We start from the raw sequence: 25,361 nt of genomic DNA, 5'->3' as shown, positions 1-25,361 counted from the left end.
CGACAGTTACTGCAGTTTTAATTCAACTTCTATGCCTTCTATTATAAATTGAAGTATTGAAGCAGTTTCACGGTGAATATCTGTGTTTCTCCGACGCTGCTGGGCTCGTTAACGTTTTGCACCGCTTGTTTCTCTGATAACTTAAGATCCAGACTAACCTCCTTCATCTAGTTACAATATAGAGTAAAAAAAACACCAAGATCAACAACAAAAAACAAAAAATGTTGCTTAAAACTGGATCAACAGTCAATTCATGCCAGCTTCTGGAAGACAACCAAAGGCGATGTGACGTCATCGACAGGCGACCAAATGTAACCGAGCGTTCCCTTTAATAAAATGACAGTTTTCCCTGGGTTTGAACATCGTTGGAAACATTTTTGGATAATGTAAGTTAACAACGCAACATTTAGAACATAGGTCGGGTCAGTTTTAGACATTTTAATGCAGAAAAGTAACATCTCGTAAATTCTGCGCCATTCCTAATTTGACCAGCAGGTGACACTGTTTCCACTTGTTCTAGGGGAGAGTTCTGTAGAAAACTGGAGCTCAAATGGATTTATGTTTTCAGGTCAAAAGTGTTTGGACTGGGTTCATAAAGAGCTTTTAGTTAGCTCAGGATGTCTCGTGATCCGATGGATTGACAACCTGTCCGTGATGCATGCTGGGAACTTCTGTGACTCTTAAACATGGTAAGCTTGCATAGTGTACAAGATGGAGGAAAAGGTCCAGAGAAGTGCTGCCAAAATTAGCAAATTGATTATTCTGAAATGATCAATGTGGAAAACAACCTGTTACATGTAATATAGATTGATAATGCAAAGCGTTTGGGTTGATAGCTGTGATTTCACATTTCTACAAAAGTGAGAAAAAACAGACGTAATATATTGGCAAGAAAGCCAACAAGCACAAACAAGAAAACCTTATTTCTGGTGGACAGCCCTGGGTCAGGTCTTCTTAAAGTGGACCAACAGCAAAAAGGGACTTGTTGTTTTTTTTTTATGCACATTGTCAGTTTGCTCATAAGAGGACTATTGACAGTCTTTTTGTGTACACTATGTTGTGTTGCACACATGCAACTTTGAAGAGAACCGTACTCAGACCACCTCCAGAGAAGGTCTGTGTAGGGTTCGTTTCAGCAAAGTCCAAGTCCCTTTGGAGTGTTCCAGGGCTGCCAACTCTCACGCATTGGCCGTGATACACACGCATTTGACTGGTTTCACACGCGCACACGCCACACCCCCGATTTCTCACGCTGAAGTGTCAGCCCGGTCTGTCAAATTTCTGAAAGATGAGTTTATCTATGTTTTTACCTGTTGAGCCACTCGTGATCGACTAGTTGTGCTTTCAGAGACTGTGAGGGGTTCAAGAGCGCTCCCTGTCTGTGGAATTTTCAAATTGTCGCAAAATGAGAAAAAAATGTTCACGAGCCATCCCAGGTGCATTTCCCCGGCTTCAGGTATGCGCTCTGAGTATCACAGACCCGTCCGTCGCTTCGTGTCCACTCTCTCTGTAACAATAGAGGTGAGCAGCGCGGCTGGTAGTGGAGCAACTTCAGTTCATTGTAGTGGACTCGCTCTGCTGGGGGCAGTGACGCGTTGCATGAATGCGTAGACCTCCGATAATGAGCAGCGTACGGCCACCTCTAAACTCTGTCAGAGACCAGAGACCCAAATGGGATCTGTCTTGTTTTTGTTTTTTTTAACCAAGGGGGGACGGTCTGAATGAGATCCACCATATCAGCGGAGCAATGACATGCCCCGCAGACTATATTACAACTCTCCACATCTCGGAACATGGGAGGAGTTGTGCACAAGTTGTAAATATGGCAGAAATCTGGTGAACAAAACATCTGAGCTATACATAATATACACTCACCGGCCACTTTAAGGTAACCTGTCCAACTGCTCGTTAACACTTAATTTCTAAGCAGCCAATCCACTGGCGGAACTCAGTGCATTTAGGCATGTAGACATGGTCAAGAGAATCTCCTGCAGTTCAAACCGAGCATCAGTATGGGGAAGAAAGGTGATTTGAGTGACTTTGAACGTGGCTGATTGTTGGTGCCAGAAGGGCTGGTCTGAGTATTTCAGAAACTGCTAATCTACTGGGATTTTCACGCACAACCTCTCTAGGTTTACAGAGAATGGTCCGAAAAAGAAAAAACATCAGTGAGCGGCAGTTCTGTGGGCGGAAATGCCTTGTTGATGCCAGAGGTCAGAGGAGAATGGCCAGACTGGTTCGAGCTGATGAGGGCAACAGTGACTCAATAACAACGTTACAACCAAGGTGGGCAGAAGAGCATCTCTGAACGCACAGTACGTCGAACTGAGGCAGATGGGCTACACAGCAGAAGACAAATCGGGTGCCACTCCTTTCAGCTAAGAACAGGAAACTGAGACTACAATTTGCACAAGTCATCGAAATTGGACAATAGAAGATTGGAAAAACGTTGCCTGGTCTGATGAGTCTCGATTCTGCTGCGACAGTCGGATGGTAGGGTCAGAATTTGGCGCTACAACATGAAAGCATGGATCCATCCTGCTTGTATCAACGGTTCAGGCTGGTGGTGGTGGTGTCATGGTGTGGGGAATATTTTCTTGGCACTCTTTGGGCCCCTTGGTACCAATTGAGCATCGTTGCAACGCCACAGCACCTGAGTATTGTGCTGACATGTCCATCCCTTTGACCATAATGTACCCAACTTCTGATGGCTACTTTCAGCAGGATATGCGCCATGTCATAAAGCTGGAATCATCACAGACTGGTTTCTTGAACATGACAATGAGTTGGCTGTACTCAAATGGCCTCCACAGTCACCAGATCTCAATCCAAGAGCATCTGGGATGTGGTGGAACGGAGTTCGCATCATGGATGTGCAGCGAAAATCTGCGGCAACTGTGTGATGCCATATGTCAATATGGACCCAACTCCCTGAGGAGGCTTCCAGCACCTGTGAATCTATGCCACGAAGAATTGAGGCAGTTCTGAAGGCAAAAGGGGGTCCAACCCGTTACTAGCATGGGGGTACCTAATAAAGTGGCCGGTGAGTGATATACATATATATATATATACATATATTATATATTATATATAAATACTGCAACGTTGGGCCACTATTGGTGCATCAACCTCTGCATCTCTAAATGTAACTGTAATAATAATTTGATGTTTTTTAAAATGAACAAATAGTCTATTTTCACAAAAAAGTAAAAACATTAAGTTGGGTACAGAGGATGAGGGCCAAACATTCTGAACATTGGCACAAAGGTTAAGGATGAATTATGTAACTCAGTGGTTCTCATTCTTTAGAATTTCAGTGGTCTTAGTTGATCCCTATCATTAATTTAACTTGGGTCCTGGTCCCTATACCTGGGACCCTGGACCTGTTCACCACAGACCCAAATCTTCTCAGCTGTTGCTGACATATGCTACTGTCTCTTATGTGGTTCAATATGTTTGGCACTGTGTGGGTCAGTTCTTATTCATAAGAAGTTAATAATGTAAATGCTGAATGCCCTAAAACCTGTTGATACTACAACAATGCAAAGGCTCCTAACCATACAGTTTTGCACATATCATGTAAGACTGGATTTCTCCATTTTTCTTTGCAAAAAAACTCTCCAGAAAGTGCCCTTTAATGGTTTATTTTTCGAATTTTTTTCCTGGGGGAGCATACCCCCAGACCCCCCTAGGGAGAGCCCCATCCCCCCACATATAACAAATCCAAATTTAAACCCTAAAGGATAAAGACCCAAAGAAATTGCTTTGTACGCGGCAAAATATGGGTTGGCCCCCCCAAATCTCACTCCAAGGTTTTTGGAAAAGTTGGCAGCCCTGTGTTCACATATATTGGACCGAACCAGCTAAAGGTCCAGTCAACAGCAGCCCAAACCAGGTCTAAAGGTCCAGTCAACAGTAGTCCAAACCAGGGATAAAGGTCCAGTCAACAGTAGTCCAAACCAGGGCTAAAGGTCAAGGTCCAGTCAACAGTAGCCCAAACCAGGCCTAAAGGTCCAGTCAACAGCAGCCCAAACCAGGTCTAAAGGCCCAGTCAATAGCAGCCCAAACCAGGTCTAAAGGCCCAGTCAACAGTAGCCCAAACCAGGGCTATAGGTCCAGTCAATAGTAGCCCAAACCAGGGCTAAAGGTCCAGTCAACAGCAGCCCAAACCAGGTCTAAAGGTCCAGTCAACAGCAGCCCAAACCAGGTTCTAGCCCAGTCACATCAGCCAAACCAGGCCTAAAGGTCCAGCAACAGCAGCCCAAACCAGGTCTAAAGGTCCAGTCAACAGCAGCCCAAACCAGGTAAAGGCCCAGTCAACAGCAGCCCAAACCAGGCCTAAAGGTCCAGTCAACAGCAGCCCAAACCAGGGTATAGGCAGTCAATAGTAGCCCAAACCAGGGCTAAAGGTCCAGTCAGCAGCAGCCCAAACCAGGTCTAAAGGTCCAGTCAACAGCAGCCCAAACCACGTCTAAAGGTCCAGTCAACAGCAGCCCAAACCAGGTTCTAAAGGCCCAGTCAACATCAGCCCAAACCAGGCCTAAAGGTCCAGTCAACAGCAGCCCAAACCAGGTCTAAAGGTCCAGTCAACAGCAGCCCAAACCAGGTCTAAAGGCCCAGTCAACAGCAGCCCAAACCAGGCCTAAAGGTCCAGTCAACAGCAGCCCAAACCAGGGCTAAAGGTCCAGTCAACAGTAGCCCAAACCAGGGCTAAAGGTCCAGTCAACAGCAGCCCAAACAGGCTAAAGGCCAGTCAGCAGCCCAAACCAGGTTAAAGGTCCAGTCAAAGCAACCCAACCAGGTTTAAAGGCCCAGTCAACATAGCCCAAACAGGCCTAAAGGTCAGTCAACAGCAGCCAAACCAGGTCTAAAGGTCAGTAACAGCAGCCAACCAGGGCTAAAGGCCAGAAGCAGTCAACAGCAGCCCAAACCAGGCATAAGGTCCAGTCAACAGCAGCCCAAACCAGGGCTAAAGGTCCAGTCAAAAGAGTCCAAACCAGGGCTAAAGGCAGTCCACAGCAGCCCAAACCAGGTCTAAAGGCCCAGTCAACATCAGCCCAAACCAGGCCTAAAGGTCCAGTCAAAAGCAGCCAAACAGGCTAAGGTCAGTCAACAGTAGCCGAACCAGGCTAAAGGTCAGTCAAAGTAGCCAAACCAGGGCTAAAGGTCCAGTCAACAGCAGCCCAAACCAGGTTCTAAGGCCCAGTCAACATCAGCCCAAACCAGGCCTAAAGGTCCAGTCAACAGCAGCCCAAACCAGGTCTAAGGGTCCAGTCAACAGCAGCCCAAACCAGGTCTAAAGGCCCAGTCAACAGCAGCCCAAACCAGGCCTAAAGGTCCAGTCAACAGCAGCCCAAACCAGGGCTAAAGGTCCAGTCAACAGTAGTCCAAACCAGGTCTAAAGGCCCAGTCAACATCAGCCCAAACCAGGCCTAAAGGTCCAGTCAACAGCAGCCCAAACCAGGGCTAAAGGTCCAGTCAACAGTAGCCCGAACCAGGGCTAAAGGTTCAGTCAACAGTAGCCCAAACCAGGGCTAAAAGTCCAGGTCCAGTCAACAGTAGCCCAAGCCAGGCTTAAAGGTCAAGTCAACAGTAGCCCAAACCAGGGCTAAAGGTCCAGTCAACAGCAGCCCAAACCAGGGCTAAAGGTACAGTCAACACTAAAACAGTAGCCCGAACCAGGGCTAAAGGTCCAGTCAACACTAAAACAGTAGCCCGAACCAGGGCTAAAGGTCCAGTCAACCGTAGCCCGTACCAGGGCTAAACCTCCAGCATATACTGGACCAAACCATGGCTATAAGACCAGAGTGTTATATAAGAGCAAAAAAATGCTGATGACTAATAGGTCTGAGTTGTTTTGGAGGGCTGAAACGGACCGAATATGAAAACGTCCTTAGAGTGCTGCAGCTTTCTGATGGTTTGTCATGGCTGTGTGTTTCCATCTGAGCCAGCAGGCGACGCTGTTGCTTCTCTGGTCAGTTGTTCCTCTGGGAAAGAGTTCAAGAGGAAACAGGAAGTACCTGAACACTGATTAACAGATAGTTCAGTATGCAGACTGGTGCAGAGGAGTCTCAACACAACAGAACATTCAGATGTTTATCACACGGATGTTATGGTGAAAGAAAACATCTGCTTATAACCAGTGTTGGGCAAGTTATTTCCAGAATGTAATACATTATAGATTGGTTTCTGTCGTTTGAGAGTTTCTCGTTATATTACAATATTACTGTCTCTGAATTGTAATGCTTCACACTACTTTTGAGTTACTTTCTAATAACTGTTGCTTGCTCTGAAAAGCTTAAATGTGTTTTGCAAAGAGTTCAGACCAGCAACAGGCAAAATTTAAAACCGTTGCACACTGGTTTCACATTTCTAATGTGAAAAATGTGTGTGCATAAATTTAGCGCAGGAGCTAAGTCCAAGATTAAACTGTTCTCTTACTTGTGTTCCATGTTTGTTTTCTTTTCTTTTTCAGAAATGGTGAGCCGACGAGAGGATGAGGACCTTTGGCTGTGTTTAAAGATGGATTTTTATAATGTAAGTGATATGATTCTGAGTGAAAATACTCTGCTGTTCTTGTCCTTTGTGTCTGTCTTGTCTCTGTTTTTGTATCTGATTATGGTGATGTCATGGTGGGGTAATTCACTCAATGAGATTTGGACCAGATGGGTCGAGAAACGATCACAAAATCATGCTACTGCCTCAGTCTTACAACCTCGGTAAACCAACACAGATTGCATTGCGCATACGCTTATTTCAGCCAGTGAAATCAGACACACAAAACACAAAACATTTGTCTTGGAACATGCAAAAAATATTATAAACCCATTTACCAGTGAGCCTGCTTTTTGTAAGTATATCTCTCCCTCACATTACATTTGTGCATTGCCAAAGATGTAGTTTCATAAAATTGCATACTGCAGTTATTTGGTCATAAACCATGATAATGGCGCCAGATGAAAAATCTGACTTTTAGGGACAAGTATGTAGCATTCACCTATTCCACGTACCATAGCATTTACAGCCTACGCCAATTGCAGTGTCTTCAAGACCTTTATTTGTCCCCGAGGGGCGATTCATTTTGCTGCAGTAGCAAGAAATTGACACACAGTACATGACAACAAAGACGACAACATCAATTAAAATACAGTATCAAACCAAATGGAGAAAATAAATACACAACATTAAAAGTTTAAGTCCCAGTGTACCTTATGTGCAGATGTTACCTATTCTTTCCAGTGTTAAGCAGAGAGATAGCAGAGGGGACAAAGGAGAATTTATACCTATTAGTTTTGGCTGGTGGCTGACTGAAACAGGACCTGGAGGACAGCAAATTAAATTCTGCATTCAGGGGGGTGAGAACTATCGGACATGATGGATTCTGCCTTTTTAAGCACATGTCTATTATACAGATCAGTTGGTGTCATCTGCTGAATCCCAATGATTTTGCTGCTAACTTTAATTACCGTTGCTAATTTGTTTTTCCGTTTTTTAAACTCAGAGAAGCATACCAGCAAATACATGAAAAGGTAAAGACAGACTCAATAAAAGATTTATAAAACAATGTCATCAGGGATCTGTCCACTTGAAACTTAGCTAGCTTTTTTAGACAGAAGAGACGTTGTTGACTTTTCTTACTCATCATGTCTGTGTTTAGTTCAGAGGTCAACTTGTTATCAATGATGATTCCCAGGTACTTGTATGATTCAACAATTGTCCCTAGATGGGCCTTTATAATACATAAAACTCAACAACAAATACATAAAAAAGGTACAGAACAAACTTGACAATAGATACATCCAGTGAAATGCAAACTTTAGAACTCAACATGAAAACACAGACAAAACCATTCAACAAAGCATCATACAAGCCAACAGAAAGTGCCAAATCATTCACAACAACAAGACTGCTGCCTTTTCAAATCAGTTTCATCATCACCACAGTTATTATAAATCCTGAGGGGAACATGAATGATCCAAACACATGAACTCCATTTCTAAAAAACATTAGGCCAAACCAGGGCTTAAACACCACCAACTATTGGACCAATCCATCTAACAGTGGTGGACCGACCACACTGACATCCTTTGAAGGAATTACATTGTCATTGCTTATACATTTTTATAAGAACTAAATAATATCATCAGCAAAGTGATCAATCTTTGTTGTTTTTCTGTCTGTCAGCAGGATTATAAAACATCTACTGGCTCAATTCTCATGAAACTTGCCGAAAGAGGGGGAAGTACGAGCCAAGGAAAAACCCATTAAAGTTTGGATTACGGAGTAGAAACAAATTATTTTTCACTTTGGTTAACAGTGCAAATAGGGCACGGCCTTGGCGGAGGTCTGCGCTCTTGTCTGTTTTTAGTATACAATCCAGCCAACGGACTGGACTAAGCAGTAGAAAGTCTCACAAAGTGGAAATACCACAACTTAAAAATGTTTTCTCATACTGTAATTATCTGAATGACCTCAGGTACTTTCCACTTCTGAGTGTTATTGGAGCAGGGCATTTCTGTATATCTCTCTGTCTCACCCTCCTCCTCACCCTTTTCTGTGTTTTGTGGGCAGGAGGAGGTCAGCATTGACGCAGCACTGCTCCATAAACCACTGGAACCACGCTCTCTATTGTTTCATGATGTGAAATGGAACAGCAAGTTGGACAAGCACTCGCTGAGGTATTGTGGTAACCAACCTGGTATTACTCTGTGTGTGTGTGTGTGTGTGTATACACAATGATGTCAGATTGGAATAACTTTGCGTGTTGGATTGTCGAAGCGTTGCTTGTGCGTGTTTGAGTTGGACAGCAGCAGGGCTTCCCGCGACGCTGTGCTCTGATTAACAGATGTAAAGTTTAACACGGATGATCAACAAGTTTTTGCTTGTCAAACTTGATGTACTGGACGTCTTTCTCTAGATGCTTTCAAAGAAATAAAAAATACAGCAAACCCCTAACTCTTCACAGCTAAATGATCAGAGAATATTAGACCAAAGCATGGCTTTAACACCACTCAATTTTAGGCTTAACCAAGTTTAAAATACAGATAACCCTGGACTGAAACAGGGATATAACACCAAAGGGATAGAAGACCAAACTAGGGCTAAAGCATCACCAAATATCGGCCCAATCTAGGACTAACACAGACCAATATTGGGCTCAATCAGAAATAAACACGACCAAATATGGCCCAATCTAAGACTAAACACGACAATAAACAGCCCACTCAGGACTAAACCAACGACCAAATATCGCCCAATCTAGGACAACACGACCAAATATCGCCCAATCAGACTAAACACGACCAAATATCGGCCCAATCTAGGACTAAACACGACCAAATATCGGCCCAATCTAGGACTAAACACGACCAAATATCGGCCCAATCTAGGACTAAACACGACCAAATATCGGCCCAATCTAGGACTAAACACGACCAAATATCGGCCCAATCTAGGACTAAACACGACCAAATATCGGCCCAATCTAGGACTAAACACAACCAAATATCGGCCCAATCTAGGACTAAACACAACCAAATATCGGCCCAATCTAGGACTAAACACAACCAAATATCGGCCCAATCTAGGACTAAACACGACCAAATATCGGACCAAAACTGGGTGTACAAAGCCAATATTGAATTGACACTCAACTAGTGAACAGAAAGTGGTCTGCAGTGAGGTGAACAAGCCTTAAGGAATTGATGAGTAGATGCAGTATATCGAGGCTTCTGGCTGTTTGTTTTCGTCTGCCCTCTAGTGTTAAAAAATCACTTCATGCAGCTTTAAGTGCTTTCAACAAGGTCAGTCAGTATGAAAAATATTTTGTGTGACCGTTTGCTGTCTCAGCACCTCGGGGACATGAATAGAACCACTCAGCCTCGGCGAACAGACTGCACCTTTATGCTGCACCAACACCAGGTGTGTTTTCAGTCAGCTGAAGTCAACATGGAGGAGAGGAGCGGAGGAGGAGAGGAGAGGAAGAGAGCGGAGGAGGATAAGGAGGTGTAGTAGCAGCAAATCCAGGAAAACATTTTCTCTCTTCTCTCTCTCATGGAAACGGCAGCTGAGAAAACACTGCTGGAAATTAGTAGGCAGGAACTACTGGAAACGGGCCTACACACACACACACGCACACGCACACGCACACACACACACACACACACACACACTTCATGCTGCTGCTCTGTTTTGTTAAACAAACTTTACTCCCATCAGGGAGAAATGCTGAAGGTCTAAAGGTTCAACTCCTCTCCTCTTCTAGTTTGATACTCTTATCTGTAGTATGAAGATTTATTTCCGCCTTATTTTAAAACGAACGTTCACATTTTTTACGGGTCATCATTGTTGTGTGTCTCATAGAAAATGTTTAACCACCAAGTCGGTTGCACGAGCGCCTCATAACTTCAAACTTAGCCTTAGCGTGGCTAAGTTTGAATTTATGAATTATGCGTCACTAAATTGAAATGAGGAAAATTGAACAGCGCTGTGGAGTAAGGTCTGGCCACACCACAGATGCATTCTGGGACAGGAGAAGAAATGCTCTAGGTTCACTATGTCTCAGTGCTGGGACTAACTGGCAACCTTTCCAGGTGTACCCTGCCTCTTGCAAAATGTTAGCTGGGACTGGCTCCAGGTATAGCTGATGGATGGATGGATGGATGGATGGATGGATGGTGGGTGGATGGATGGATGGTGGTTGGGTGGGTGGGTGGATGGATTTAGTTTTCATGGCTGCAGTTTGGTTGTAAAGGAAGTTAAACACAGTTAGTAGTGACAGTGAGACTTCCAGACACAAACACCAACACACTTCAACTTTAATGTTGTCTAAAATCTGTTTTATTGGTTCAAACTGCTGTTAAGTAAAAAGTAGTGTACTATTGAGAGTTACTGTGTTTACATGAACAGTTACCGTGTGATAATGAGAGCAGAAGCTGTGTTCAGACAGCAGTAAGTCACAATCAAATGACCAACATAGACATTTGGACATCTCACAGTAGGAAAAGCACAAGTTTAGATACTTAAATTAATGATAGTTGAATTCCATTTAGCTGCTTCAGGTTCATTAATGTATCAGCCGACCTGTGTTTTTCATACTATGCTGTTGACATGTCTGGTGCATAGGAAGGCCTTTTAACTAACCTTGCATCTAATACGGATGTCTATCATAGTTTCTTCCTAACAATCGGCTGGATAAGAACAATACAAATTGCACATATTACTTTCAAAGAACTAAACACGTCCGCTGCATAAAAGGCCTTTCAAATATTTTTACCATTGTCTATCCTGTTTCCTTTTAACAGAGTCTGATAGACAAGAACAATAAAAATTGAACTGTAAAGTATGGTCGCACAAAGGCAGGTTGGCACGAGGGATTTCATCGCGTTTGTTCTCCTTGCTTGATGCTTGCCAACAATGCTGGCTACACTTTATTGGTTATTATTGGTTGTCGACGTCTTGCTTTTACGAGAACCTTTATCAATCTTTGTCTACGTGCGTACGTGCCTTGGGAAAGGTCCTAAGTGAACCAGATGAGGTGCAGTGTGTGCGGGAATTTTCATTTTCTTCGGGGCGGTTCCCTGCACCACAAAGGAGAAAAAGCAAGTTGTTTGCGTGCTGATTACTATTATTTTTTTTTACACTTTCAAACATTAACAGTCTGTTGTTTATTGGTTTGTGTGAATTGAGATAAATAAGTGATTTTGATTGAATAGGTTAATGAATAGTAGTTTGTTAAAGGTCAGTTAAAAATCATGTCATTTAATTTATGTAAGTATATTTTGTAGGAGGCAACACTATAAGCTTTCAGTTAGCATAGTGATGTATGTCTGAGAGAAATAGGACTCTTCTGCTCATCTAGGTGCATTTGTGAAAGCGTATTTTTGTGTATAGATGACCGAGCCATTTGGTTTTCTTCCACTAGTACAGTTTGCTGATTAGGAAAACTTATCCCTGTGTTATGTTCCTGTAAACCATGAACCTTGTTGTCCTTCCGGGTCAAAATGCTAGACGTTTTTGTCACTTTTTTGATGCTTTTAACTCTTGTAATAAACGCTTTTGTCAATGCTTTAAAAATAAATAAATAATCATGGTCATTAAACATTGACATAATGACATTATACCTCATTTGAGTTTAAGAAAAGCTGAAATTATTAATTATTTTTGAGCGATAGTTGCGATCGGTGGATGTTAAGGGAATGTCAAAGTTTAGTTTTAAAATGCTATAAAATCAAAAAGAAAACACCCAAAATTCAGTGAAAATAATGATTCATTTTTACCATATGTCCATGTTATTTTTGGGCAATTTGATTGAAAGGAACCCACGTTTCTGATATGAAATTCTTTGAAAATGTGTCAAATTTGATCCAAGGAAAACACAAGGGTTAACTTTAGTCCGGTAAGAAGATGCTCCAAATCGGTGTCTCGGACTCGCCCGTTGGACTCGCCAAATATTCTGGTTGGACTTGACTGAGTTCAGCACTATACGCTTTTGTTCTAAAGTAACTTCCTCTTTCAAAACAATAGATAACGCACGCTCGTTCAGACAACAGGTATTACTTTAATTCAAACTCCATCTAGAACAGACGTTATCATTGGTCGCCTGGTATACACCTGGCCGCATCATACACCTCAATTATCAGGTATTAATCCGTTTCATTTAGGCCACAGGCACAAGGTCAGAGAGCTCTTATCAGATTGGTTGTCGACTGTCCATATAGCATTTTGTCATTCTGGCAAAAGCTCCACTTGTTGTTGACTGCGAGTGTGAACCCCCCCCCAAATCTGTCTCTCTTTACTTTGTCTTCTAAATGTCGCCGCTCGTCTCCTCAGCGCTCGTTGGAGATGAATGATTATTGGCCTCGTCGTCTCTGGTTCCAGTGCCAGCGTGGACGGACGGTGGCACATTAGCGTGGATTCCCTCCCACTCTAAGCTGCCATTTATAATTTGTACATGGCACTTTGTTTCGACTGTGTCGCTGCGTGACTGCACCGAGGCTCACTGAGCGCTCTGCTTTTTGGAGAAAATAGTTACATGACAGTTGGTTTGGAGAAAATGACAAGCAACAGGCCTGAACTAGTTTGTGACAAATACAGGTTGACTTGTCCTGGTCTTGGACTCGACAATGGCGGACTTGACTACAGCCCTTGTTTGTAGTGTGGTGTACTGTAGCACGGGTAGAATTCAGCCAGGGGTGGCCTCTAGCTCACCCAGTAAGAGCGTGCACCCCACCTAGGCTGAGTCCTGCAGCGGCCCGGGTTCGGATCCGACCTGCAGCCCTCTGCTGTGTGTCGTCCATCTCTCTCCAGCCAGTTGCCGTTAGGTTTCCTGGGCAACGTTAAGGTCTTTCCAGGGCTTCCAGGCACAAGGAACCCCCCCCTGTATATTTCTGTTTAGCAACGAATTATTGGTCAGTTGTTTTCTAAGTTCCAAAGTGTTTGGACTAGTGCTGTCAAACGATTAAAATATTTAATCACTTTAATGTCGTAGTTAACTCGCAATTAATCACACATTTTGATCTATTCTAAATGTCCCTTGATTTCTTTTTGTCACATTATTTTTTTCATTTTAATGATCTTAACATGGAAAAGTGGATTGGCTCGCTTTGTGCAAATATTTTTTTTATTGAAAACAACATTGGCATATAGTCCACGGTAGTGTTCAATTTCACACTTACATTCTCACTTGGAGCAAAAGACAACGACATCTCTCCATTAGCTTTGTATTGCCTGAAGGTTTCCTTCTTGTCTATTTTGTCTGCTAGCAAACAGATACATGCCTAAAAGCTGCATGCATTTAAGTCAAATATCCAAATGTTAGTTTTAGACTAACTATATGTATGTCTGTAAGTTAAGCTAAAGCATTTTGTTACCATGTCAAATATCTAAATGTCAGTTTTAGGCTAACTATACGTCTCTAAGTTGAGCTAACGCACGTAGCGTCCGACATACCGTTAGCTTAGTGTCTCCTCATTCTCTTTGCTGGTTCCTCACGTCTGTTTCCACTTTTGTCTTCAGTAAAGCTCAGTTTTTCAGGTCAGCAGCTTATGAAAACTTAAGTTCTGGGTTCTTTACATTGTTGGTAGTGAATATCACCACACGCAGCTTTTAAGCATGTTTCTGTTGATTGCTAGCAGACGTAATTGACGCGGTGGGAACATTCACTTAAAACAAGTCGATGTAGAGCGGAGGGTTGTTTTCCCCCCCGGTGGGGGCGGGACTTAAATGCTCCCTGTCTCTATACACTTCACTAAGTACATCTGTACAATCTAAGACAACGCCACATCCAACAATACAGAAGAAGTAAACTCTGTTTGCCCACATTCTGCTGTTCTTGTTGCAGATGGTCTTCTTGCTCCTGTTGCTGTGAATGTTATTCTTTCCTTTTTTTGGAGTTCATTGAAGTTAAGGTCATCACTACATATCTGTCATAGTCCAAAATGTCCAAGTCCAAATGGCTTTTGTGTTGTTTGAATGTCCTCAATTAAACATTGTTTGCAAGTCACATGGCCAACATCCGGGATTATAAGAGACTGTGACCATGGAGAGGAGCTGTGGAGCCAACACTTAACACTTAAAAGAAAACATTTGTTCCACAAAAAGTGTCATGTTGTGCGTAGGACACGGACGGACACACACAAACACACACACAGACACACACACACAGACACACACACGCACACATACATTTGTGCAAAGAAAATACTGACAGAAATCAGACTTCAAACAGTCTGATAGATGAAGAGATGAACTACATTCAGCTACAACAGCCTGTGATAGTGCAATATCTACACACACTCTCACACATTCACACTCAAACACACGCTCTCAGATCTCAGTGGCGACTTTGGCTTTTCCGCCGCACGATCTGGTCCCATCTCTGAATAGAAAAAGAGACAAAGTGAAGTGAATGATCGGTCACCTAAACCATGGATGTAAAATTAAATCTGGATACAGCGTTCAAGGCACTCCGCTCACTTGAATGGGGATTAAATGATTTAATAGTGTCTCTTGTTGACTTGTCAAAATGTTATCCGACCGAATGGATCAAATTCTGATAGTAAAAGTGTTTTTGGGCCAGAGGGGCATCACGTGAAAGACACTCCTTCTATACATTTGTTTCAAGCTGTTAGAAGTAATGGACTGAACAACTACAACTACCTACAGTATTATTTTATACCCAAATTTGCATTCAAATGTTAACATTAAGCTGATGCAACAAGATGCATGAAATACAGTTCAGTACAATTTAACTTAAAAGGTGCCCTGCCACACAAAACAGTGCTTTTACATATGTCCGGCCCATATGTGTTTGAGTTATGTGGTGAATGTGAAAATGAACTGCTACCTCCTGTCAGCTCTGGCCACTGAAAAGAAGTAAGAGGAGAAATCTGGCCAATCACAACAGCTGGTCAGTCTGATGTCACGTTGCCTGAGCTCATTACTATTCACGAGCTCGCCCAGTTGCGCTGGGTAAAGGATGTTAATATCCAGGCTCCCATTGGCTGGCTTTTAGCCATTCAGACTCAAGCAGCGTAGCGCGTTGAATTTGAATGAGAACTGGCACAAATCAAGCCGAGTCTTCCTGCAAGTTTCTATACCACGCTAGAATGGCTAAAAACAAAGTACTAACGATGTTTTTTCCATGGTAGCCACTAAGTAATGAAATACGTGTGGCAGGGCACCTTTAAAAAGCGTTCCACCGTAAGCTCGCGTTTTTGGTGTGTGTGGTGTGGGTGTCGTGTGTGTGTGTGTGTGTGTGTGGTGTGTGTGTGTGTGGTGTGTGTGTGTGTGTGTGTGTGTGTGTGTGTGTGTGTGTGTGTGTGTGTGTGTGTGTGTGTGTGTGTGTGTGTGTGTGTGTGTGTGTGTGTGTGGTGTGGGTGTGAGAGAGTGTGAGTGTCTCTCTCTCGCACCTTGAGTTTCTTGCCCATCTTTTCCTTCCACCTTTGAGCAATGGAGCTGTCAATCAGGAGCAACCTGCAACCACAAATACAGAGTGAGGTTTCCCACAGGGTTTCATAGTAAAAGGGACTCTAGCTAACAAGGTTATAAAACCTCAGTGTCTCTCTCAGCGTCAAATACAGACGCAAAAATCCTCCTTTAGCGTCTTTATGGAACACACTGGGCGGAGCAGCAGGAAGATGACGTAGTATTAAGAGAGACAATGGTAGAGAGTATTATGAAAGACCGAAAATCTGCATAAGGAGAATGGTTGGGGCGGGTGATGTGTTAAACAACACAAGACAAAGACAGGGTTCTTGTCCTACGTTTAATTGAAACGTACATTTTGAAACCCCACCCACCATCTTTCACTAAACCCAACTGTCTAGTTCTTGTGCCGCTCAAGGGTTAGACCCGAGTCCCAAGAGCGTCCAATTGTGACGCCAAGAGTCCCAACTAGTGGTGTCTAGATATGATGCTAAAGGAGATGTTTTGCGTCAATAACAAACGGCAAAGGCATATAACCAAGCATCGCTTTTTGACACAATGTAATGTGTGAATGCAGCATTCCCATTTGGATGTGCACCAAAAGTGGTCCAAACAACCTTGGTACGCTTTCAAATGAACTCTGGAGTGGTTTGGTAGTAGTTGGACGTGATCCGACTTGGAACTGACCCAACTACGTATGTGTACATAACGATCTTGCACGATTTGTAATGACGCATTTCGGTTCGCTTGGACTTTACTCAGCGTAAAACGAAACCGAACCAAGTGGAAATTGCTCCAAGTTTTACAACTCCACTTATTCAGACCAGAACAAACTAACTATAGTGTCTTGCACGCACAGCGCAAAGCCCGACTGTCAGAGTTAGTTTAAGACCAACACAGTTGTCAATTTCCCATCCAGCGCCCACATTGTTTAAATAGCAAATGCACCCGGCCCCGTCTGTGCATCCATGGGCGTGCTGGTCCTACAGGGAGGCGTGTTCAGGTGCATTCTGGGTGTATTGCTATCTTTAGGCAGCGGGAAGTGATTGCACCATTGACCAACAAAAACCTGGTCTAAAGTTAGTAACACAGTATTTCATTGTTATTTTAACAGCGAATTAGTAAAAGTAAAGTCTGCAGATCAGGCTGAAGTTTGATAACCACAGATTGGACACATGCTTTACCCAAAAGATCCTGCATTGAGTTATCGGCTGGACATTAATCCAACTTTCCTGGAGGAAAACTTTTTTTTTTTTTTTTTTTTTTTTTTAAAAGTACAGAAAGGCAGAACAAACTTAAAGAAAGCGTGTAAATAAAAGCATCGGGGGGGGGGGGGAAGTTTAAAAAACCTTAAAATAAGTGTGAAGAAAGCCTTGAAACAAAAGTTTCAAAAAGGTGCCAGACAACACTTTTAACTGGACGTCTCCTTGTTCTCGTAGCCAAGGAGTTAAAGATCGTATCGACCGGCTGGACATTTATCTACCACATCTAACCACTTTCCTGACCCTGATGACGGAAAAAGTAAAAAAATAAAAAAAACTCGCAAATGAATGTAAACCAAGCATTGAGAAAAAAAAAAAAAAAAAAAAAAAAAACATACAGAAAAAGCGGCTGACATCTTAAAAGAATTTTTAGAAAAGGTTTTGAAAAAAGGTTAAAACACCTAAAACAAAAAGTTAAAAAAGGCGCCAGACACTTTTTACCTGGACGTCTCCTCGTTCTCGTAGCCCATGATGAGGAAGTCCTCCCCAGGAACAAGTGGAGGACACAGGCAGGAGGACGAGTAGTAGAGCGTCTGCGTCTCCTTGGGAATGTTGACCAGCGAAGACTTGAACACCTCCTTCACCTCCACCACCGCCGTGGGCTCCAGGCCGCGGTTCCTCACCTCCCTCACCCTCGCTCGGATCACTGGAGGACACAGGCAACACCCTATAGTCATTCATTCATTCAGCCTTTATTTAAGAGATGTTCCGATACCAGTATCGGTAAAGTCTCCAATACTGCCTAAAAGGCTGGTGTTGTATCGGCCAGTACTGGAGTCTATGCACCGATCCGCTACCATGTAATTTAGCCCCAAAGAAAATCTACTTTAAAAGTACTTTGTTCTTCTTCCATTATGAATGACTGTCAAACTGGATAATAAAAGAAAGTTCAACAGCGTTCGTTGTTTTTTTAATGTTTCACAAAGTTTACCCTAAAGCCGCCTACACAAAGGCGATTGGCTCTCTGCGCAAAGGTCATCGAGTGTGGCTAGGAAGCCGTTCAGCGGCAACTAGGTCAAAGTTGAAATCGCAAGTTCAGGTATCGGAATCAGGAAGAAAGAAAATGGTATCGGGACATCTCGATTTTATTTAAACAGGAATTCTCTAAAAAGTAAAATGTCGTTTTCAAGGGAGAAAAAGCCGCACCCTCTTTAGTCGATTAGTCGAGTAATCGGTCGTTTTGGTCTTAGTCCAGTCAGATATGTTTGGTCGATCAGTCCAGTTTTATTTTTTTTTATTTTTTTTGAATGCTTTTTCATCCTGAATGACTTCTTTTCAAGAAATTTAGGAATACATTTCTGGTAAACACAAGAGTGGTGATTTTGCAGGATTCCTTGTGGAGAAACTCAGTTTTACAGATTTCTTGACAACCACATCTCTGTCGATTAAAGGGGAACTACGCAGGTTTTATGTGGCGTCATTTATCTTAACCGAACAGCTTCTGAGTCATTGGGATGGTTAAATGAATTCTTTCGAGTTGAATGCTGGTTGTCTCGCTCCCCCCTAGTCTCTGTGAGCAGTGAAAAACATCCTTGCAACTTTTGGCCGGCGAGTCCCTCCTTTGCAGCGCTGTGGAGGAAGGTCTGGCAATGCGAGACCAGTACCAAAGTGGTGTAGCAGTGCTGGATTAGACTGTAAAACCAGTGTTAATTAGCAAAGAGAGCGGCAGCTGTCAACTTATAAAGACCACCTTGTTGTGCACTCTGATGTGCCCCCACGCTTCACTGAACTCCTCCGTTGTCATTACATCTGAATATTTTGAAAGTGAGCTCTTGTTTTTTAATGATGGCTGGCTGAAAGACAAAATAAAAAACTAAAAATCAAATCTACCCCAAATGGATTCTGTGGCCAGAAGCATTAGTGAGCTCAGGAAGTCCACATGGAAATCTGTGATGGATCTGGCAAATCAAGCCTGCGTGCGCTCTTTAATCATGTGGAAAAGCCTTTCTGGGCATTTAGCTTCAGTGGGTCTAATTTAATCTAAGTAACCAAAATCTTTCCCGCTACACGAAGGAGGAAAATCAAGTTTGAGAGAGAGAATTTGCTCAAGAATTTTCGTATACTAAAATAAGAATGTAGTCCAGCAGAAGTGTTAGGGAAGTAAAGAGCCAGACTGATCTCATGAAATGGTGCATGTATGACACGCCAATGCATATGCCATCAGTGGCGTGTTATCAAGACACATACTCTCTTTGTGTTTATCAGCACCATTCGGCCTCCATTGACTTACATTACCTTGCGATTTCGTGTGAATCAACGCCGTAGCGAGTATGAAAGGGCAAAAATCCGCGTAGTGAGTTTGGTCGGCGGGGTGGATGGATGGGTCAAACACAGGAGTCTCACCCAGGAAAACAGGGGTCGTGTCCCGCATGTCACATTAGTTAAAATGTGGAGACATTTACCTCAGGAAGAAAATGTGGAAGGCAATGAAAATAGGGAGGTTTTGTTTTGTTACATTTCAGTGTTTTATCGTGAAAGGTAGACACGGAAGAGCCAGCGTTATGGCAGCGTTTTGTTTTGTTTTCCTTCAGTCTTTATTGTGTGGTTGTTTAGTTTATTTATTAGTGGGGGAGGTGATGGTGCAGTGGATATGCCACATGCCTTTTGGTGTGGGAGATCCGGGTTTGATTCCGATAAATCCACCAAGGTGTCCCTGACACTTAACCCCTAGTTGCTCCATAGGTGTGCAATGATATGTAGCGACTGTAAGTCACTTTGGATAAAAGAGTCAGCTAAAAGTAATAATAATGTAATAATTAATATCCAAACCGCTCAAAATTGGAAACCCCAACACACAGACAGACACCTCAGTGGGATAAACTATGGGGGAGAATTCAATGCTCAAATCAACAAACTTATTTCATCAATAATATTTTTGATCAATGTGTCCCAGATGACTCACCGTAGTTGTAGTTGTTCCTCTCATAGTTTTTCAAATTCATCTTGACGTTCTTACACTTACAGCGATCTACAGACACACAAACAAACACAAAGTGGGTAAAAACCAGACAGACAGAAACTGTGTTCAGGACCTATGAAAGTCCATGTTTCCAGACTGAATTTGTCACTTTGTGTTTGTGTTATATGGGACGAATCCTAAGCACTGGAAAGAGTCCCAATGTGTAGGAACTGCGAGCGTTAGGGTTAACTCAGGATGGTTGTTGGTTGTGTGCAGGTTGAGCATATAGCCAATGTAATTATTAAACCTGTGTTTACTTACCTTGAACGACAGACTGACATGACGTGTCCAAATTGGTTTGCTTTCTCAGACACTTGGGCATTTTTCAAGCAAAGGTTGGATATATCAGCGCTTTTAGAAAGCTTTCAGATCAGCCACTTGATCAGAGTTTACAAGTCAGAGACTTGTTATTACAGTTCCTTAAATATGACATGAATGTGGCAATATGTAATGCGATCATGATTTGCTAAAAACAAAAATATGCTAGCAAGATTTAAAGTCAATAACATTGCGTATAGGGCTGGGCAATATGGGGAAAATCTAATGTGATATTTGACCAAATGCCTCAATATTGATACTGCGACGATATTGTAGGGTTGACTATTTGTGCTTTCACAAAATATTCACACAATGAGATTTTTGATAAATAATCGTCAGTAATGTGGATATAATGACTAAGTGGGTAAAGGCAAATATTAGAACAGTTACAAAAGTCTGGTAAGTTTAGAAAATGACATCCCTTTACTGTAATGCAGCCTTTAAAACCAGGAAAAGACAACACTTATGCCATATTACGATATATGCAAAATTTAAGACGATATCAAGTCTCATATCACGTTATTGATATAATATTGATATATTGCCCAGCTCTAATTGCGTGTACTTCACAATCAATTAAAATAGTATAAACAGTATATTTAACAACAAGACAAGCTAGCCTCAGTCATATCATTGTCCACAAATCAATAAGACTTTCATAAAACAAATGATACGCCATGTAAAGGGTGCAATTTTAGGTTCAACACGGGGGGGGGCTGAGATCTCCACATATCTAGCAAAAACTGTTGTTTTCCATCTGAAGCGCGTTCGGGTTGTGAGATGATCACTTAAAGTGTTAATTAGTAGTCTTTAGAGGGGTTGGTCAGTTGGTTGTGTTACCTCTGGAGTCCAGAGCAGGCTTGTTTTTTTCCCTTTATTTATGCTAAGCTAAGAGGCTGCTGGCGTTGGCTTTATTATTTAACCCTCCTGCTGTTCTTGTGTCAAATTGAACCAGTTTTCAAAAAACTTACTATATCAGAACTATGACAAATGGAAATTGGAAAAAAGTGACAAATGACAAAAAAGCTACAAAAACGCATAAAACAAAAACAAAACTATTTTATTAAATGCTGAAAAAAAGTGACCAAAAAAATCCCCATCAAAAACATCAAAGGTGACAAAGAAGTTGGGAAAAAAAACATCGGAAAAAACGTAATAAAAATAAAACAAAAAGGCCAAAAAAGTGACAAAAAAATAGTAAACTGTGACAAAATAAATTGGAATAAAATTGACAAAAAGAAGATAAAAGAACAACAAAATGTTCAAATTTCAACACAGAAAAACAAAGTTGCATGGTCGACAAGACAACACAAGGGTTAATGTGCAGGTATGAGAGGTATTGATCATGAATTTGGATCTTTTTGGAACTATTATTTATTTAACTCTCGGTCCTCTAAAAGCCGAGCCCCTCCACAGAGGAGTAGCCCAGACAGGAACAGAGGTAGAGACCGGTAAACAGGGTTTGGGCTAAAAGGGATAGAGCTGTTCCCGGAAGTTACACAAAATCTAGTCTCACATTGTCAGACCTTCCTACAAAACGTTGCGGAGGAGCGTCTGGTTTGTCCACACAGCATTCTGGGATGGGAGAAAAACGGGCTCTGGTTTACTGGAATTTCTTTTAAAAAATGACAATCGTCATGGGCGGTGCTAAGATGCAGACGGATTTACCCTGCAGAGAGTCCTCAAATCCACCGGAATTTGAAATTACAACTCAAAGAAAGTGAAAGGTAACGGACATCCAGCTGAAAAGAGTGAAATCCGGTGGAATACACGACAGCACCGGAGCCGTCCCGGGAGTGGAACGTCGTCTTACAAATCTAGAAAGGCGTGTTTATTCCTCAGAAATGCTTTAATTCAAACCACGATTGGTCATTTTGGTCCCTAATCTTAACAGTCTCTTTCTCAGCTAAATGCCGTAGCTGTATCCCTTTTCTAGCCATAACCAGTAAACTGACAGGTTACCTCCATTTGGTCCTCTGCAGTGAAGGTTGTTGGAGTCCATTAGGAAGTCTGGACTGGATTCTGTCAGAGGATCAAACCCAGGAAAAAGAGAAACTGGTTAAATTGATTTTTGTTCATGTGCATGGGTATGTCAGTTTTATTCACCAAAAATGCTGTTTGTGATTAAAGTCAACCTAATATATGGAAAGGATGTTCAAAGGTCAGTCTCACCTGGGTTACACCTGGCTGGGTCCTGGTAGTATGGATCTACAGAGACAGAGAGGTGCTGCTCAGTGGCAAAGAATAGCAAATATCGAAGCACCTTAAAAAAGTCCCATGGCATGAAAAATTCCCTGAGTTTTTTTTTAACATTAATATGAGTTCCCCCAGCCTGCTTTTGGTCCCCAAGTGGCTAGAAATGGGAACAGGTGTAAACCGAGCTCTGCGTTTGAGAAAATGAAAGCTCAGATGGGCCGATCTGGAATATTGTCCCTTATGATGTCATAAGGGGCAAAGTTACCTCCCCTTTCTCTGCTTTTCCCACCCAGAGAATTTGGCCCACCCATGAAGGAGAGACATCATGGCTTTCAAACAAGGAAAGTAGCAGTTGGTCAAAGCCACACCTTGTCCCCCCCATCAGGTTCCCACCAGGTGAAAGACTACTTAAGTGGTTTCACTTTGTGCTTTTGGTCTCTAAATGCCACAGCTAGCAGTGATTTATGACAAATGGTCTGTGGCTGCTTTAGATTTCTATTCCAACCGGAGACAAACCTTAGAATCAGCAACTTTGGCTGGCTGCTGAAAATCCCTGGTATAACATGGGAGCGATCAAACCGTGGCTGAACCTCAGCAAATCAACAAATCACACCGAGGGAAAATCCCCAAACCCAGCTGAGCCGCGGCCGCTCGGAGACACGTGGGTGTATCGTTACGGAGGTCAAGGAGATTGAGATGAGTTTGATTTTTTTTTTTCCAGGACTTGCTGGTTCCAGGACCTGTTTAAAGAAGCGGAGGACAGTGAGGGTTTTATTGAGTGTAAAAAAATGGAGTGGGCCGCCTGTATCAAGGAGCTCTTTGAGAAAGTCAGTGGAAGTGAAGTCGGACGGGAAATGACTCACACTATCTGTCCAGGATGGAGCAGAAACAAGCTGCCGAGAGACGAAACCTGATCGAGAACAGCGATAGGGTTCAGCTAAGCTGGGAAAACTGTGTTTTCTTTGGAGAAAGTGTAGCGTGTTACAATTCTTAAATATCGTACTTATCTGATACATGCCAAAAAAATGGAACAAATACTCGGATCAGCGTAGAAAAAAAAATATCCCCGGTGACTCTCCTGGTTTATTGAGCAAGTTACATTTCCCTTTTCTACATTTTTACTTTCTCTTAGCCATGTCTCAGCTTTTTCACCCGCTTGTACAAAGCAGTCAACATGTTTTTGACCTCAGCTGCCCTGGAAGACAAATCTCAGTCAGAAACATACTACAGATGATAATAATACAAATAGCGTAGTGATACCTGGTCCGTCTGCCTTGACGATGGCCTCCGGTGAGATGCAGACTCCGCGGTCATACAGCGGCAGCTCGCTGCAGGCCAGGCTGTCGGGCCAGCTGTGGTTGTAGCGCTTCATCACCGGCTCGCAGCCATTCTTTGCCCGCTCACACACCGCCTTGCACGGTTTGATGGGCTCGTGTTGGAAGTCGATGGTGCAGATGGGAGCGTACATGGCACACAGGAAGAAGAGCAAATCCGGACTGCAGCCGGTACCTGAACAGGCCGGAAAACACAGGAGTGTTAACGAGAGTTTCTCTAATTGATCAGTGAGAATATCTATAATATATTGAGTTGAGTCAATTTAACCTTCCTGTTGTCCTCGGGTCAAATTTGACCCATTTGACCTCTGTGCCTTGTAATGTTACTGTTGCCTACTCCACTGCCGTTACTGCAAAACCTCAGCTCTGGGACTTGCCGGAAGTCGGTTTATTATAGAAAGTTTATAGGTTGTCACTCCCCGATGTTAGTCACGTGCAGATTTGACCCATTTGACCCATTTTAGAAGAAGTTCCTATATCAGAAATTTGAGTTTCTTTTAACCAAATTTCAGATCACATTCTTGCCGGAACACGTCCGGTTGTGTAGTCCGGTGTAATCTGGTTTCAGTGTCTTGCCCAAGGACACTTTGACATGGGACTGCAGGACCAGGGATTGAACCACCAACCTTCCGATTGGCAGTTAACCGCTCTACCACTGAGCCACAGCCCCCCCTAGCCGTTGTATTATTTAAGATTTGACAAATAATACAACAATATGCATGAACGTGGAAACGATTTTTAATAGGTCTCCTTTAAAATGGCTTTACAAAACCTTTTGTGTACGCAAATCTAAACTTTAACGAACACTATCAATGCTTTAGGTCTCTGAGTGTTCCTCATGGCGGCGGTGGACTGTTACCCCCTCGCCATATCGCTCACAGAAAACGAGCCAAACAAAGCCGTCACTCATGGCGATATCAATGTTGTGTGTGGATGAAGCATTAAGGTAATTTGACTCATTTACCGGCCGGCTCTGTGCCTTGTAATGTTACCACTCCACTGCCGTTACTGCAAAACCTCAGCTCTGGGACTTGCCGGAAGTCGGCTTATTATAGAAAGTTCATAGGTTGTCATTCCCCGATGTTAGTCACGTGCAGATTTGAGTCGCGCATGTGTCACTTTGCGACGAGTGAAGATGTGAGTCGCGCATGCGTCACTTGTTACATGTAGAATACAAGTAACATTACAACTTCCGTAATGTCAATACAGTAAAAACGGACCTACTTAACAAAGACTGTTCACTGCTGGCTAAAAGTTAGCATCAAAAACAACAAAGGTTGTCAGTTGAATGGCGTTTTGAGCTAACGTTAGCAATAAAAACAACCATAGCTAAAATGTTTTTGAAATGATTTCCATCTTCTGTTA

The 25,361-nt window shown here is 42.7% G+C and overlaps 1 protein-coding gene, 1 long non-coding RNA gene and 1 pseudogene across 2 annotated transcripts in view; 1 reads left to right on the top strand and 2 right to left on the bottom strand.

The window, feature by feature from the left end:
* The first annotated feature begins 6,476 nt into the window (after positions 1 to 6,476).
* The window catches only part of LOC116697906 (dual specificity protein phosphatase 19-like), a 40,866-nt pseudogene continuing 21,981 nt past the window's right edge, over positions 6,477 to 25,361 (top strand).
* LOC116697909 (uncharacterized) overlaps positions 14,033 to 25,361 on the bottom strand; it is a 20,716-nt gene continuing 9,387 nt past the window's right edge. The window contains exon 2 of the long non-coding RNA XR_004334077.1: positions 14,033 to 14,797. This is a non-coding gene — a long non-coding RNA (uncharacterized LOC116697909). The remainder of the gene's footprint in view (positions 14,798 to 25,361) is intronic.
* LOC116697905 (secreted frizzled-related protein 3) overlaps positions 14,033 to 25,361 on the bottom strand; it is a 19,348-nt gene continuing 8,019 nt past the window's right edge. The window contains exons 2-8 of the mRNA XM_032529531.1: positions 23,923 to 24,171; positions 22,639 to 22,674; positions 22,429 to 22,488; positions 20,092 to 20,157; positions 17,631 to 17,835; positions 15,912 to 15,975; positions 14,033 to 14,878 (exon numbers count right to left, since the gene is read on the bottom strand). Coding sequence (XP_032385422.1) covers positions 14,834 to 14,878; positions 15,912 to 15,975; positions 17,631 to 17,835; positions 20,092 to 20,157; positions 22,429 to 22,488; positions 22,639 to 22,674; positions 23,923 to 24,171 — 725 coding nt within the window. The 3' untranslated portion in view covers positions 14,033 to 14,833. The remainder of the gene's footprint in view (positions 14,879 to 15,911; positions 15,976 to 17,630; positions 17,836 to 20,091; positions 20,158 to 22,428; positions 22,489 to 22,638; positions 22,675 to 23,922; positions 24,172 to 25,361) is intronic.

The sequence above is a fragment of the Etheostoma spectabile genome, chromosome 11 (assembly GCF_008692095.1).
Source record: "Etheostoma spectabile isolate EspeVRDwgs_2016 chromosome 11, UIUC_Espe_1.0, whole genome shotgun sequence".
NCBI lineage: Eukaryota > Metazoa > Chordata > Actinopteri > Perciformes > Percidae > Etheostoma > Etheostoma spectabile.
This window is presented reverse-complemented; position numbering and strand designations above follow the sequence as displayed.